Here is a 14,397-nt window from a genome sequence, read left to right as displayed (position 1 = left end):
CTCTACTTTAAAGTTCCTTTTCTTCACCTGTATTCCTATTAACATGGTCATACTTCACATCACCTTACTTTTTAAAAAATAATCTCATTTCTGTCTCCATTTGTAAATGCCTAACCAACATTCAGCATTCAAACTGTTTACATTTAACTGAATCCACAGAATTGAATGTTCTGCTGTGCATTAAAATGGTTGTCCTCCTATTCGTCAGATATAATTTTATGCACAACATAGCTCTGAATCAAACGCCATGATTCTTTCCTTTTTGTATTTTATGTAATAAAGAACTATCATAGAATTGTTTATAATCTATTTCTCATTTATATTTTTGGCCTTTAGACATTGGGAACCTTGTTTAGCCTTCGTTCCCAAAGAGCCTTATATGTAATGGTTAAAAATTATGGCTGCATATAAAACCTAGTTATAGGTGTAGAATGCTTTGCCTGACTGTGTTAGTGAGCAGTTTAAAATTAAATTTTCATTTTTTTCCTCTTTTTTTTTATGATCAGATTTATTTTTAAGCCTTAAAATTTTTCCTTTCTCTTTATATATAAACAGAAAAATATAGGAGTTTGCAAAATGCCTCATTAATAAGTTCGTAGTCAATTGGCCTCACTAAAGAAACATGCCTTGAACACATTTGATATAATTTCTAGAATGGAAGTTTGCTTTTTTAACTCAAGCCAACTATCTGGAAATACTAATTTATGTGTGCCAAAGCTGTTATTTCAACACTGTAATAAACTACTTGACGAAACTAAAAATTGTGTACATTCAATCATGTAAACTGAGAATTCTAATGACCCACACAAAATCTTCACAGACTCTGACAAAGAAATATTTTACTGTATTTTAGCAAAAGAATATTACTTTTATGCATTTTCTACATTTAAGAGCAAAATTTTCATCACTTTAATGTATATGGTTTTCTTAACTAAAGAAATAGTGAAATTATTAAATATTACTTTGAAATCTTAGTAATTTATCTAAATTGGAAATGATAATTGGAGGAAAAATGGGGGTGTTTTTACCATAAAATAATTTCAACTCTTATCTAAATATTTATTTCAGATTGTATCTGCTGTACAGTATTGTCATCAAAAGTGCATTGTTCACCGTGATCTTAAGGTAAGCTGCTGATTTTATAACAAAAAACTTCGTCATTAACAGATATTTAAATAATATTAGAGCTGTCTTTTTAATTGCCTACTGTGTCAGTCACTATACAAGGTAGTTAGTTTTTATTTAATTCTGACAGCAGTTTTATGAAAGGTAATATTTTCACTGAGCAAATGAAGAAAATATGAATGAGAAGTTATCTAATGTTAAAGACAAGAGGATTTAATTTGCCATTAATTAGCTTGTTTTTAATAGATAAATGTGGAACTTAGTCCCACAGTGCCTGAGGTCCAGTTCAGACAGAAGCAAGGTCAGGGCACAGAAAGACCTGTGTTTGCCTAATATAAGAGCCAGTGTTCTCCCTTGACCTTAAAGCTCAAAGAAATAAGGAAAGTTTTAAAATATTTTTATGAACACTGAATGCATGTTATTAGTATAGACTAGCATATTTTAGAATAAGAAATGTGTGGTTAGTCAAAAAATGATTGTGGCCAAAAATATTTTATTTTTTAAATGAAGGTAGAAACAACAATGTTTAAGACTTTTTTCCTTTTTTTCACCATTATTCCAAATTTAACTTGCATTGTCCTTTACCCAGGAGTCTCTTTCTTTTTTACTTCTTTCCTCATAGCCTTTATCAATTTCTAGCACTAGTGTTGTCAGAACCGCAGGGGATCTTGGCCTAGGTCTGGCTGCTCCTTACACAAGATCCAACTCTTGAGATAATGAGGATTGGCAAGGAAGAAAGGAATTTTTTTAAATAGGACAGACAGACATTTTCTTGTCCAAGGCATCTCTCAAGAGCATGGGCTTTTAAAGGAGCTGCCACCTACCAGTGGCAGTGTAACTAACTAGGAGCTAAGTGCGCTGGGGGCAGGTTGTGGAGGATGGTGTATCTTGACAGGGGCCTTCAGGATCTCAGCTCCTTTATCCTTCAGAAAAGCCACCATTTCTGAGAAACAGCATGAAAGGTCAAGTAGTGAGTTATGGGAGAGAATTTAAAATATAGGGATTGGCCTGGCGCGGTGGCTCATGCCTGTAATCCTAGTACTCTGGGAGGCTGAAGCAGGCAGATCACTCAAGGTCAGGAGTTCGAGACCAGCCTGAGCAAGAGCGAGACCCTGTCTGTACTATAAATAGAAAGAAATTAATTGGCCAACTAATATATTTAGAAAAAATTAGCCGGGCATGGTGGCACATGCCTGTAGTCCCAGCTACTCGGGAGGCTGAGGCAGGAGGATCGCTTGAGCCCAGCAGTTTGAGGTTGCTGTGAGCTAGGCTGACGCCATGGCACTCACTCTACCCTGGGCAACAAAACGAGACTCTGTCTCAAAAAATAAAAATAAAATATAGGTATCATTGAAATTTGTTCATAGAGCCAGTTACACTAGTTTGTGTTATAGTTGAATATATTGTTCTAAACAGTTGTCAAAAGTCTAATTCTGTATTCTGTATTTTGGCTCGATTTTTAGAGCTTCTGGATTTTCTGCTACTCCAAATTGTTCTATCTCAGTTTCCTTCTTCAGCTATTTTAAGGGGAAATCACTTCAACAAAGAAAGAGAAAGAAGAGGACTGTTTCCCTGCTTCTGTGCCTAACCCCCAGCTTATCATCTCACTTCTTACATGAAAAAATTTTACAAAAAAATTAAGTTCAATACTTTGTGTTTTCCCTCTAGTCCAGTGGAGAGAGTTTTCCCCCTAAACACTCCTGGAAGGAGACCTCAGAACCCCCAGCATCTCTCCTCTCCTGAGGCAGCCTACATGCTTTGATACCCATCCAGACATTTTTAGAGAGACTGAAAAAAATCCAACTTGAACACAAATAGCTTCAGAAATTTACAATGTACCTTACATGAGAACATCAAAATAACCTGGTTTTGTCACAGTCCAAAATGTTACAATCTAATATAAATCTCCAAAACTTACATGCTTTTATAATATGTATGTCATAAATGATACCACATTTTTATTGCATATTTTGGGTGCTAGGTGTATCTGCATTTTCCAGAACAAAATGAAAACAGATATTCCAAGCTAGTATATCCTAAAAAAAGAAAGAAAGAAGGGGGCTGGGGGAAAGAAGAGCTATATGATGGGTAGAGGGCCTGACTCTGCTGACTGTTGGACCTTCTAATGATTTAAAGAACTCTGATTTTCATTTTAGTCATATTTTACTCCTTTTTGGAACCTGATAAAACACATCCATAAAGTAACCTATAACTTTGTTAGTCTATCCATCAGTTATAACATAGAGTTTGAAACAAAACATATACTAAAGCTAGTCCATTATTGAGTTGCTTGCATTTACAAAAGACACATTTAAAATGTTGTCTTTGAGTGATTCTGTTTTAGGATTTTGGAAAACTAGCATCTCAAAACATGGGGGGAAATTTACAGCTTTTTATGAATATACTTCAAGATGAGAATCTAGTTTTAGAACATCAAAAGGAAGCTTAAAACAGACAAGATCTAGTGGAGGCTGTGTCATTTTATTTTGTTTTACTTAAAAAGTACTTTGTTGAGGAAGCATTCTGCAAGAAAGGACAAAGGAAAGAATTCAGTAGTCACAGAACCCCTGACTGGCAGACTCTGGCGTTAACTAACAATACGCTATTAAAATAGAGCTCCTTTGGGTAAACTTGGTTTAAGTCCAGGATGGATTAGTGTTAAATGTGCATTAAAACAGGTCATATTAAGGTACAGTTCCACAATGTCTCTTACTTTGAGGAAAGAAATGGATTTTAAATAAACTCTCTTAAATAGTTGCATACGTGCATATCAATGAGAGCTTTCCTTTTATAGTGTTAAAATTCAGTCTTATATAGATGTAATTCTGAAGTTATGCACCAGGCTTCGAAATTTGATATTATATTTACAAATGAGAAGGAAGAAACACATAAGTTTGGGCTCTGAAACAATTTTTAACAAATATTTTTATTTTACGTAAACAAATATTTTTATTTTACAGTGTCCTTTTTATTGTTTTCCTCTTAGGCTGAAAACCTTCTCCTTGATGCTGATATGAATATTAAAATTGCTGACTTTGGTTTTAGTAATGAATTTACAGTTGGGAACAAATTGGACACATTTTGTGGAAGCCCACCCTACGCCGCTCCTGAGCTTTTCCAAGGAAAGAAGTACGATGGGCCTGAAGTGGATGTGTGGAGTCTGGGCGTCATTCTTTATACATTAGTCAGTGGCTCCTTGCCTTTTGACGGCCAAAATTTAAAGGTATCAGCTTAATTGGATGTTATTGTTTTTATCCCCGAGTACAATAATTTCAAAAGCCGGTGATAAGGGCTTTCTTTTGCTTTTTTTAAGGAACTGCGGGAACGAGTCTTAAGAGGGAAGTACCGTATTCCCTTCTATATGTCCACCGACTGTGAAAATCTTCTGAAGAAATTATTAGTGCTAAATCCAATAAAGAGAGGCAGCTTGGAAGTAAGTAATGTTTAACCCAAATTTAAAGTTTAACAATTAAAATATTCCAGGAACTGAAGAGCATCTCCCCCCCCCCCCCCCCCCGTGTTCTTTTTAGGAAATTTGCCAAATCATCTAATTTGCCTTTTGTTTAGAGGTGGGGAAAGTGACATGATTCTTTCACTATTCAATAGTTGTCATAGTAGGTTTTTCTAAAATCTGTTGTTTCTGCTTTGTCCTACAGTGATGCATTAAATTAAAACAACATAAAAATAGGGATAAAATTCACTTTTATTTGGAAAAAGAAGAAAACGTAGCGTCTGTCAGAAATTGCTTGGTCCAAAAAAGAAACTTTGTTTTTAGTGATACTCAATAAATATTTCAGTGACAAAAGAAGATAGTGAAAATTCTAATCTAGTGAATGCATCAGAGCTATATCCAAAATTACTATGTGATATGAAAAAATTTAATAACTCTCAACTTTAGTATATAAAATTTACAAATATTTAAGTAGACTATATTGGAAACAAGTATTTCATTTCTTTTTTTTTGTTTGTTTTTTGAGACAGAGTCTCACTTTGTTGCCCAGGCTAGAGTGAGTGCCGTGGCGTCAGCCTAGCTCACAGCAACTTCAAACTCCTAGGCTCAAGCAATCCTACTGCCTCAGCCTCCCAAGTAGCTGGGACTACAGGCATGCGCCACCATGCCCGGCTAATTTTTTCTATATATATTGGTTGGCCAATTATTTCTCTCTATTTTTATTAGAGACGGCGGCTCCCTCTTGCTCAGGCTGGTCTCGAACTCCTGACCTCGAGCGATCCGCCTGCCTCGGCCTCCCAGAGTGGTAGGATTATAGGCGTGACCCACCACACCTGGCCAAGTATTTCATTTCTTAACACACTGTTATGTTGCCTACATACATTCCACATGTGAAGTCATTTATAATAATAGATACTATTATAAATGTACTAACTATATTACAGCCAAATAATATCAGAAGTTCGAATACCAAATGTCTAACCTTTTATTCTTCTGGCACTATAATTAGAATAGTTTATTTCTCGATTATTTTACCCCCATCTGTTTTTAAGAATGATATTTTAGCTTGTACTAAGATAATTTCAGAGTTTCAGCATGCTTTATTCACTAGTGTTTTTTGTCTTCATTTAGTTGCCTTAATAGAAAGAGTAGAAAATTCACAGAATTAACCTCATATGAACTGTACTTTTTTAGTGTAGCAATGGGGCTTTCTGGCACGGACTCCATGCTGGTTAGGAGGCAGCCTTATAGTGAGCCATCCCTGTGTACAGAGCTCTCAGGTTAGTTTGGGCTTTGTAATTTTATTTACACAAATATTTTTTACTAAAAGATACATTATGTTTTGATGGAAGTTAAGGGATGGTGACTTCCATTGGGAAATTATCTTTTATCTTAAATGCTTTGTATCAGTGGATCAATTATCAGATTTTTAAACTGAATTACTTATTTACATGTGATTAGTTCTTTATGATTTTTATGTTTTTCTTTTGGGGGTAAAAACATATGTTAATAATGTTTTAATAGAGAATATGTACAATAAAAAGCCCACTTTTATATCACTGCTTTTCTAAACTTACTTTCAATCATTATTCATAGGAAATTATGTGAAATAGTTAAAAAGTTAGAATTGTTGACTCTACTATCACTTCTAAAATTGTAGAACTTCAGACAACAGAAGTCTCTCTCAGTCCTGCTTTATGACCCACTTAAACATAGGAACCCACTTTACCTGAGTGTCACTTAATAAAATGCTCAGAGTTGAACCAGCAGCTCAGGTAATAAGCAGAGCAGAAAGAACATACAGAAATTATTTGGGGGGAATATATCTTACAAATCTGTGGGCAGTTGATAAGATGTGCTCATGCCTCAAAGATGATTAATTCATAGTAGTCAAATGTTTTAGTCTTCATCCTTAGCATTAAAATGCTGAGGATTAAAGTTTTAGAGTGCTTTGAGTTAAATTTAAAAGCCAAATTGTTACTATTGAAACAATTGATCATCAGAAGCTCAATTTAATGTATTTGAATATAGTCTGGAACTACCTGTTCCAGCTTATCAAAACTAAGTTTTTCAGCCATGAAACCATGGGTCCATACATTGTCATAATAACTGCAGATATCACTGTATAAAGGCTGGTCTGCATCACAATTCCCAGAAGTGACTTTCTAGAGAAACCTAATGTTACCAGAAGTTCAGCATTTGTCCCTGAGGCCACATCAGAAGAATAAGGACAAGTGGTTTTTGGAGAAAGAAAGAGAAGTTTATGAATATGCTGGCAAGTGAGAAGAATGGCAGACTCGTATCTTAAAATGCCATTGTCCTATAAGCAGAAGCACAGAGCTTTTAAAAGGGGAAAGGGGAGTTCAGCTTCAGGGTATTGCTGTTTAACTATAGTTGATGGTTCTGATCAACCCCATCTCTGTCGAAGACAATCTCATGACCTCTTCCAGGACAGTTCCGTGGTACAAAAAACAAAGAACACTCCCCTACCCCTCTGATTGCTGGCCTTTGGCAGGGATGCAGGTTTTAATACCCAAAAAGAGGGAGGGGGGTGCTTGAAAAGACAAGTTGTAAAACATTTTACCCTTTTTCAGCTCATTCCCTCTGTTAGACTAACACCAATTCAATATATTTGTGTGTATGTGTGTGTGTGTGTGTATTTCTTACACCAAACCTTAAGAAACTCCTAGAAATATCAGTGACTTCAGATAGTGTATTCATCTTCATTCTTATTTTTTATACCAGCTTTACAATGACAAACCTGTAAACTATTAAAAAACAGCTATTTTTAAAACACTCATCTCAGTGTGTAAACATAACTTTTTATACAGCATTTTTAACCTAAAGGTTTTTGAAATGTACTTTTTCTTTATTATAAGAGTTGAGTAACTTTTTCAATAGTTACATTATTCTCCTTGGGTTATATCTTATAATTTATTTATTTCCTGCTTGCTGTACATTTGAGTTGTTTCCATCATTTTTGCTAAAAGTACCATAGTGTACTTTCCGCCCCTTTGGAGTATATGCTTAGATAAATTCTCCAGAGTGGTATTACTGGGTCAAAGTGTATAAGTGATCTGATGAGACCTGTTATGTGTCATTGCCAAAAGATGTGTTTGACCCAAAGTTTTTCAATGTACCTATTCTTCACAACTTAATAATTCAGTATTGGTCAGTGTTGGATATAATAAGTTCTACGATTTGATGCCTTCATGGTAGTAATATGGTTTATTATAATTGTTTTAATTTATATTTGTTTTATTAGTCATAAATAGGAATATTTTTAGTGAATAGGTTGACTATGCTTCTTCATGTATAAGCTCTCAGTGTCTCTTGAGTACTTGTATGAAAGAGTCTGGTTCATCACCCTTGAGTTTGTATCAGCTTATATATTTAATATAGAATATTTTCCCTGTTGATTCCATATTTTACAAAAATGGAACTTCGTGTATTTTTTTTCGGTGTTACTTGAGTATCATGAATTATTGATTAGAGTAACCACTAATCTTTCTTCACTATATGCTTTGCTACTATTGAAATTTGATTTAGAGAATCTTGCATGGCTGCTTCTTGTCTTATTAAACTTCTTATGTAACTTACACATCTACTGTTGCTTACCAGACATAACGATTTTTTTTTTAAAAAATTAAACAGTTTCTTAAAGACTTATAAGTTAAATACCTTATTTATCCTCCATGAAAATACAATTAATGAAATTAGTTTCATGTTCTACTTGGTTGGCTTATAGTTGTTTCTTGATCTAAACAATCAATTATATAATTTTTTCAGGTTGTGTATATAAATACTGTCTGCTCTTCCTAATTGCACTAATAATGAGAGAGGACAGTATCACACATGATTTTAAAAGGATCTGTGTTTTATTTTGTACACTAGGGTTTTGTCCCTCTATTTCTTGGAATATTGGTATGTATAGATTTTATACTAGAAAGAAACTTAAGAATTTACCTGCTTTTCCCTCCATGTACATACTCTTTCCTTTTCCAGCATAGACTGTATTACCTTTCAAAATAATGCAAAAATTGAGCCTGAAGCAAAGTTCTTATTGCCCTCTCTCTGTCATCTTTTGTCTTCAAAAAAAAGTATTTATTTTGACTTTTAATACTTTATTTTTCAGCTGTTACTAAGATAATCTTTAAAATCTTACTTATATCTGTGTACTAAAAATGACACTAAAGCAAAAAATCAAGTAGTATTTTATTTTAAGACTAGTCAAGTGCAGTAGTGAGGAGGGGGGAAGTAGTAGAACAAGGAGTTCAATCTGTAACTGACTATGAACGATCAAGTGAGATAACTCACTCCCCTCAGACCAGCCCCAAGTAGTATTTTTTTAAAATGAAAAAACGATTTCTAGGTATAAATTCAGAAACATAATAGTATATTTTATGAAAGTTGAAACCATTTGAGTAAAATTATTTCCATCTGGCCATCCCAAATTCATAATTTTTTTAATGTGCACCTAAATATAGGGAGTATATGTCCCATAGTTAAATTCCTCATAATTCATCTGAATTGATTATTTTGTTAGTATTACTTTTCTATAGTAAGTTAGTAGTCATTTATGTTCATTGGCACTGATGGCTAGAGTAAACTTTGTTAAGTTTGGAATTTTGTTTATCCTCTAGTTTTTTAAGAGATATCTGAAATGAAATCTGATTAGATTAGTTTATTCAACTAGTTCCCATGTCTAGTGCAGTTTGTTGGCCTAGTTCTTTATACCCTGTCTAAAATCACCCACACTAAAGTTACATGAGCTCTCTCCTATCATGCAGTACTTTCATTTCCTGGAGATGTTTCTCCCCTGGCTTTTAATAATGTCAACTCTTGTGGTTACTGTAAAAGAATTTTGCATAAGCATGAGGTTCACACAACTAGGGACAGGTATTTCCATATTTCTCTTCTCTTTCATATATCTATATTTTGTTGTTTTCTGTACTTTATTCTAGGTAAAGACTCTCCAATTTAGAATGAATAGAGTTAAAACCTTCACATGTTCCCTCATTTAAGGGAATGTTTTTCTTTTCAACCTTTACCTTCCATTCTGAGATTTTTTTATTCTGTTTCAAAATATAGCTGTTGGTGTGAGACAAACTGCTAAATAGACTCTTGGTTGTTTCCAATGACTAGAATAATAAAGGGAAGCAAAACTGTGTATACCAGTTTTGTGTATACCAAAACTGTGTATACCAGAAGTATTTGTCTCGCTTATGTTTTTTATTTTTCTTCTTTGTCCAATCTCATTCATCATAATGAAAACATCCAAAGGGCTCCCATTAAAATGTTATGTGTTAGTAAAAAGACAGTTAGATTCCTTTGTTTGTATTGGTATATATGTGGAGGGGAGGAATTTGTTTTATATACATAATAAATATATATATTATATATTAAAAGACTTCAATTTTTAAACATCAGCTGACCTGCTACCTCCATATGCCTTCCTTAATTCTGCTGCTCATGCAGTCCAGCTGTGGAAGTGAATCAGGAAAAAGGTATCAAGGAGTAGACGGCCTGGAATGGAGCTTGGTAGATGTGGGAGGAATTGTTGGTACTGTGTAGCTGCCCTAAGTCATTCATTGTGTTCTCTGAGGGGTTTTATGTATTCACCTTCCAACCTAGGAAATTCTGCCAACAGAATTTTATTTCGACAGGTGCTGGTGCCTGCCTCTTGCCTAGGCTTCTGTCAGACATACTGTTTGAGAGGGGAGAGGTGAGGAACAAGAAGGACCTTAATGTTTTGAGAAATTGTGTGGCAGGAATTTGCAACTTTGCTTTGTCCATTTGTTTTCTCCTCATGTGCACACTCCCCAGCACTTTTTCCTTATTGGTGAATAATCACTTGAGACACGTGGTACCATTATTATTTTAAACTTTGTAGTGGGTCAACTTTTATTTAAGTTAGTTGGATAATGTACTTAAGTTACCATTGCTCAAAGCAGTGAAGAAATCAAGGTAGTAGTAATCTTTTAAGAGTTACATGCCTGTATGATCATATTTTTAAATATATGAATTATCTACAACATTTACTTTAAATATGTATCATGTGACGAATGCCTTAGAAAAATCCTCCTATCCAGCACAGTAGTATTCTTAGATAGTCTTAGATCCCACTTGTTACAGATCTGTCCTGAAGTCCTTGTCTTCTAGTTATTGACTTCGGGTAAATATTAATAAATGAGGAGAAGGTACCTAGTCAGCCAAAGAATTAGGCTCAAACGATCTATATATGGTAAGTTATTTTTCTAATTAGTAGCATATTGGCAAATAAAGTTTAGAGATGGGCAATGTACTTTACAGGACTTGGAAAAAGAAAATTAATTTGGTAGCACCTAGAATGAAAACCTAGAATTCTGTAGTAATAAAAAATTAACAATTTTTCTAAATTAGTACAGAATTATTCAAATATGTCCCAGCTCCCTATTGTCTGACAATGAATGTAGTAAATTCTCCTAGGTTACTTTTGTTTGTTTGTTTTGGTAGTAAAAAACATATAACATAAATTTTCCCTCTTAGCAGTTTTTAAGTATGTATTACAGTATTGTTAACTATATGCACATCATTGTACAATACATCTCCAGAATGTTCCATCTTGCATGGCTAAAACGCTAAAACCACTGAACAACTCCTCATTTCTCCTTCATCTCAGCCACAGCAACCACCATCCTACTTCATTTCCATGAGTTTACCTACTTTAGATACCTCATATAAATAGAATCATACAGTATTTATCTTTTTGTAATTGGCTTATTTTACTTAGCATAATGACAGGATTCACCCAAATTATAGTGTATCATAGGATTTTTCTTTCTTAAGACTGAATAATATTTTGTGGTATGTATGTACCACATATTCTCTATCCATTCACCTGTCAAAGGCATTTAAGTTGCTTCCACATCTTGGCTATTGTGAGTAATGCTGCAATGAACATAAGTGTGCCAATAGCTCTTTGATATCCTGTTTTCAGTTCTTTTGGATAGATACCCAGAAGTGGGATTCCTGGATCATATAGTGGCTCTGTTTTTAACTTTTTGAGGAACCTCCATATTGTCCTCCATGGTATTAATAGCTGCACCATTTTACCTCCTCACCAGCAATTCACAGGCATTTCAGTTTCTCCACATCCTCATCAATGCTTGCTATTTTGGGGTGTTTTGTGTTTTCTTATAGTGGCCATCCTAATGGATGTGAATGTAAGGTGATATCCCACTGTCGTTTTGATTTCCCTGATGATTAGTGATTTGAGCATCTTTCCATATGCATGTTATCCATTTGTATATCTTCTTTGGGGAAATACCTATTCAATTCCTTTGCCCAGTTTTTACTCAGGTTATTTGCTTTTATGTTATTGAGTTATAGGCATTCTTTATATATTCTGTATATTAACCCCTTATCCAGTACATGGTTTGCAAATATTTTCTTATGTGGGTTGCTCTCACTTAGGTTGCCTTTTAACAGCCTGGGACTTACTGTTATTTTACAGCCTCAGCTTACATCTGACTCTGATAATTCACATCAACTGGTTTTCACCCTGATTCTTGCCTAATTCCTAACTCCAGACTTAAATTTTGACCACCCTCCTCTCCCATACTGTCTGAGCTATCTTTACTGACTAACCCTGATTTTTATTTCCCATGACTTCCTCTTTCCTAATGTTTTAGTAAGTGGTGATTTTAAAATAAGGTGTATATTTGATAGAAGACCAGGAAAAACATTATAATCTATTAATTTTGAAAGTAAAAATATGAAATAGAGGTTAAAATCAGTAAGCTCTTATGTTAAAATGTTCAAATTTGAAAATATTCCGTTTGAAAGAAGGTGGGAGGCATGCTGTCTTGAATCAGTACATTTGGTGAGTGTGTGGGATAATAGTCACAGTTGTCATATGTGTGTCCCAAAGTCCTACACCTCTTATTGGCCCACTAATCAAACTACAAGCAGTAACCTTGGTTTGAAAACGTCACATGATTCTTGTTGAGTGAATCAGTAAATTCCACATTTGCTAAAATAAGTCATTGAATGTTGTGATTGACCAAACATAATGTAGAGTTTATTTCCTAGCAAATAATGAAAGATCGATGGATGAATGTTGGTCATGAGGAAGAAGAACTAAAGCCATATACTGAGCCTGATCCAGATTTCAATGACACAAAAAGAATAGGTAAGTATTTAAATATTGTGAGAAGTATTGTCCCTAGACTATGGGTAAGAGTTCTTTAGTCTACCAAAATAGTACTTAAAAATATAGATAGGAAACAATTTTTATTTGAAAAATACTTGCATTATCATCTTAATGATAATATGCTAAACAATTATAAATTTCAAGTTCCTTAGTTTGTTCTCACGTATATTATAGTCTAACTCAATGGTTGACGACAATGATATAAAAATTAATGTAGATAAATTTAATTCTTTCCTTTCCATGATCCCTCACAGTAGGAATGGCTGATAAATATATCTGTCAGCGCTGGTTAGACTTATAAGTATCAGCAAACATAGCATGTATTTTAACCAAAAATACAGAGCACTGAATTAAAAGAGTTGAACACTTTGGCTTTCACTTTCTGTTTTCCACTATTTTAGCAGGGTCCATTCCCCCTCCCCACTAGTCCTGCTACCGCCTATACCAGCCAGCACTCTGCTTCTAACTTGTTCTCTTCATTTCTTTATACCTTCCCAGAGCCATCAGAGACTCACAACTAAGTCATTCCGACTGTGTTCCTATTTGGCTCAAGGGCAGAGTGGCAGGGGAGAGCATTTTAGAGTGTTAGGAACCAGATCAGAACATCTGTGGAGGTTCAAGTCTCCCAAAGAAGAGTAACCTACTGCAGATGAGAAAGAGATGTTAAGAGAGGAGAGAAGCCACTCCATGAGTAGCTGAAGATGAGTTGGAGTGAGAATTTTGTGTATGACACAGAGAGTGACACAGTCTCTAACTAGACAAAGGAAGACAGCTCAGGAATGCACTAGGCACTGAGAAATTGAGTAGGCCTGTGGATATATAACCTATAATGTAGATAATTTCTGCATGAAAAATTATGAACATACAGTGTCCATGAACATAAAGTATCTGTAGGTTAATAATCCAGAAGTTTTTATAATTAAAACTACAGTTTAAATTTTTATGACTTAGTTTTTATATCCAGTATTAGCAAACTTGCCTATTTTTGTTTGTTTACTAAAATAAACCCATTTTCAGAAAATTTGTCTTTTTTTAAAATTTCTAGACATTATGGTCACCATGGGTTTTGCACGAGATGAAATAAATGACGCCTTAATAAACCAGAAATATGATGAAGTTATGGCTACCTATATTCTTCTAGGCAGAAAACCACCTGAAGTAAGTTTTTCAACTTTTTAAATTAATGTGAATCACTTCTTTAGCTACATGACAGCTAAGTATAAGATAGAATGCTAGTGAATATGTCCTATTCTTTATGGCATCAAAAATAATATAAAGACCCTAACATTCATCTTTATTGGAATTCAAAAAACTCAAGATGCTAAATTATGAACTGATTTCATTTCTGTGTTCCAAGAAAGATTTTATGAAAAAGCAGACCTATCACCTTGCTTAGCTCCAAGAGGCAGGCACCTTTTACAGCCTAGTCATCAGAGAATGGTGTCCCCCAGACTTGTGTATCCAAATGCAACACCCCTACGAAAGGTAATATGGTTATTCTGGGTGTGCAGAAAAGACAGTGACTGAAACAGGAAGTGATAGCATTTAAAACAAAAATGTATGTTTTAAATGATTTCTATAACAGGCAACCTAAGGAAAGGTTGTTTGGTGATATTCTCCCTTGTAG

At 34.4% G+C, this 14,397-nt stretch overlaps 1 protein-coding gene across 4 annotated transcripts in view; it reads left to right on the top strand.

Moving 5' to 3' along the window:
• The window catches only part of MARK1 (microtubule affinity regulating kinase 1), a 118,330-nt gene that overhangs the window by 80,047 nt on the left and 23,886 nt on the right, over window positions 1–14,397 (top strand). For all 4 annotated transcript variants that reach the window (XM_020284332.2, XM_020284330.2, XM_012791529.3 and 1 more), the window contains exons 7-11: window positions 1,069–1,125; window positions 4,112–4,348; window positions 4,439–4,558; window positions 12,650–12,749; window positions 13,816–13,928. In XM_020284332.2, coding sequence (XP_020139921.1) covers window positions 1,069–1,125; window positions 4,112–4,348; window positions 4,439–4,558; window positions 12,650–12,749; window positions 13,816–13,928 — 627 coding nt within the window. The remainder of the gene's footprint in view (window positions 1–1,068; window positions 1,126–4,111; window positions 4,349–4,438; window positions 4,559–12,649; window positions 12,750–13,815; window positions 13,929–14,397) is intronic.

The sequence above is a fragment of the Microcebus murinus genome, chromosome 23 (genome assembly GCF_040939455.1).
Source record: "Microcebus murinus isolate Inina chromosome 23, M.murinus_Inina_mat1.0, whole genome shotgun sequence".
Taxonomy (NCBI): domain Eukaryota; kingdom Metazoa; phylum Chordata; class Mammalia; order Primates; family Cheirogaleidae; genus Microcebus; species Microcebus murinus.
The sequence above is the reverse complement of the archived record's forward strand: the minus strand, read 5'-3'. Positions and strand labels throughout refer to the sequence as shown.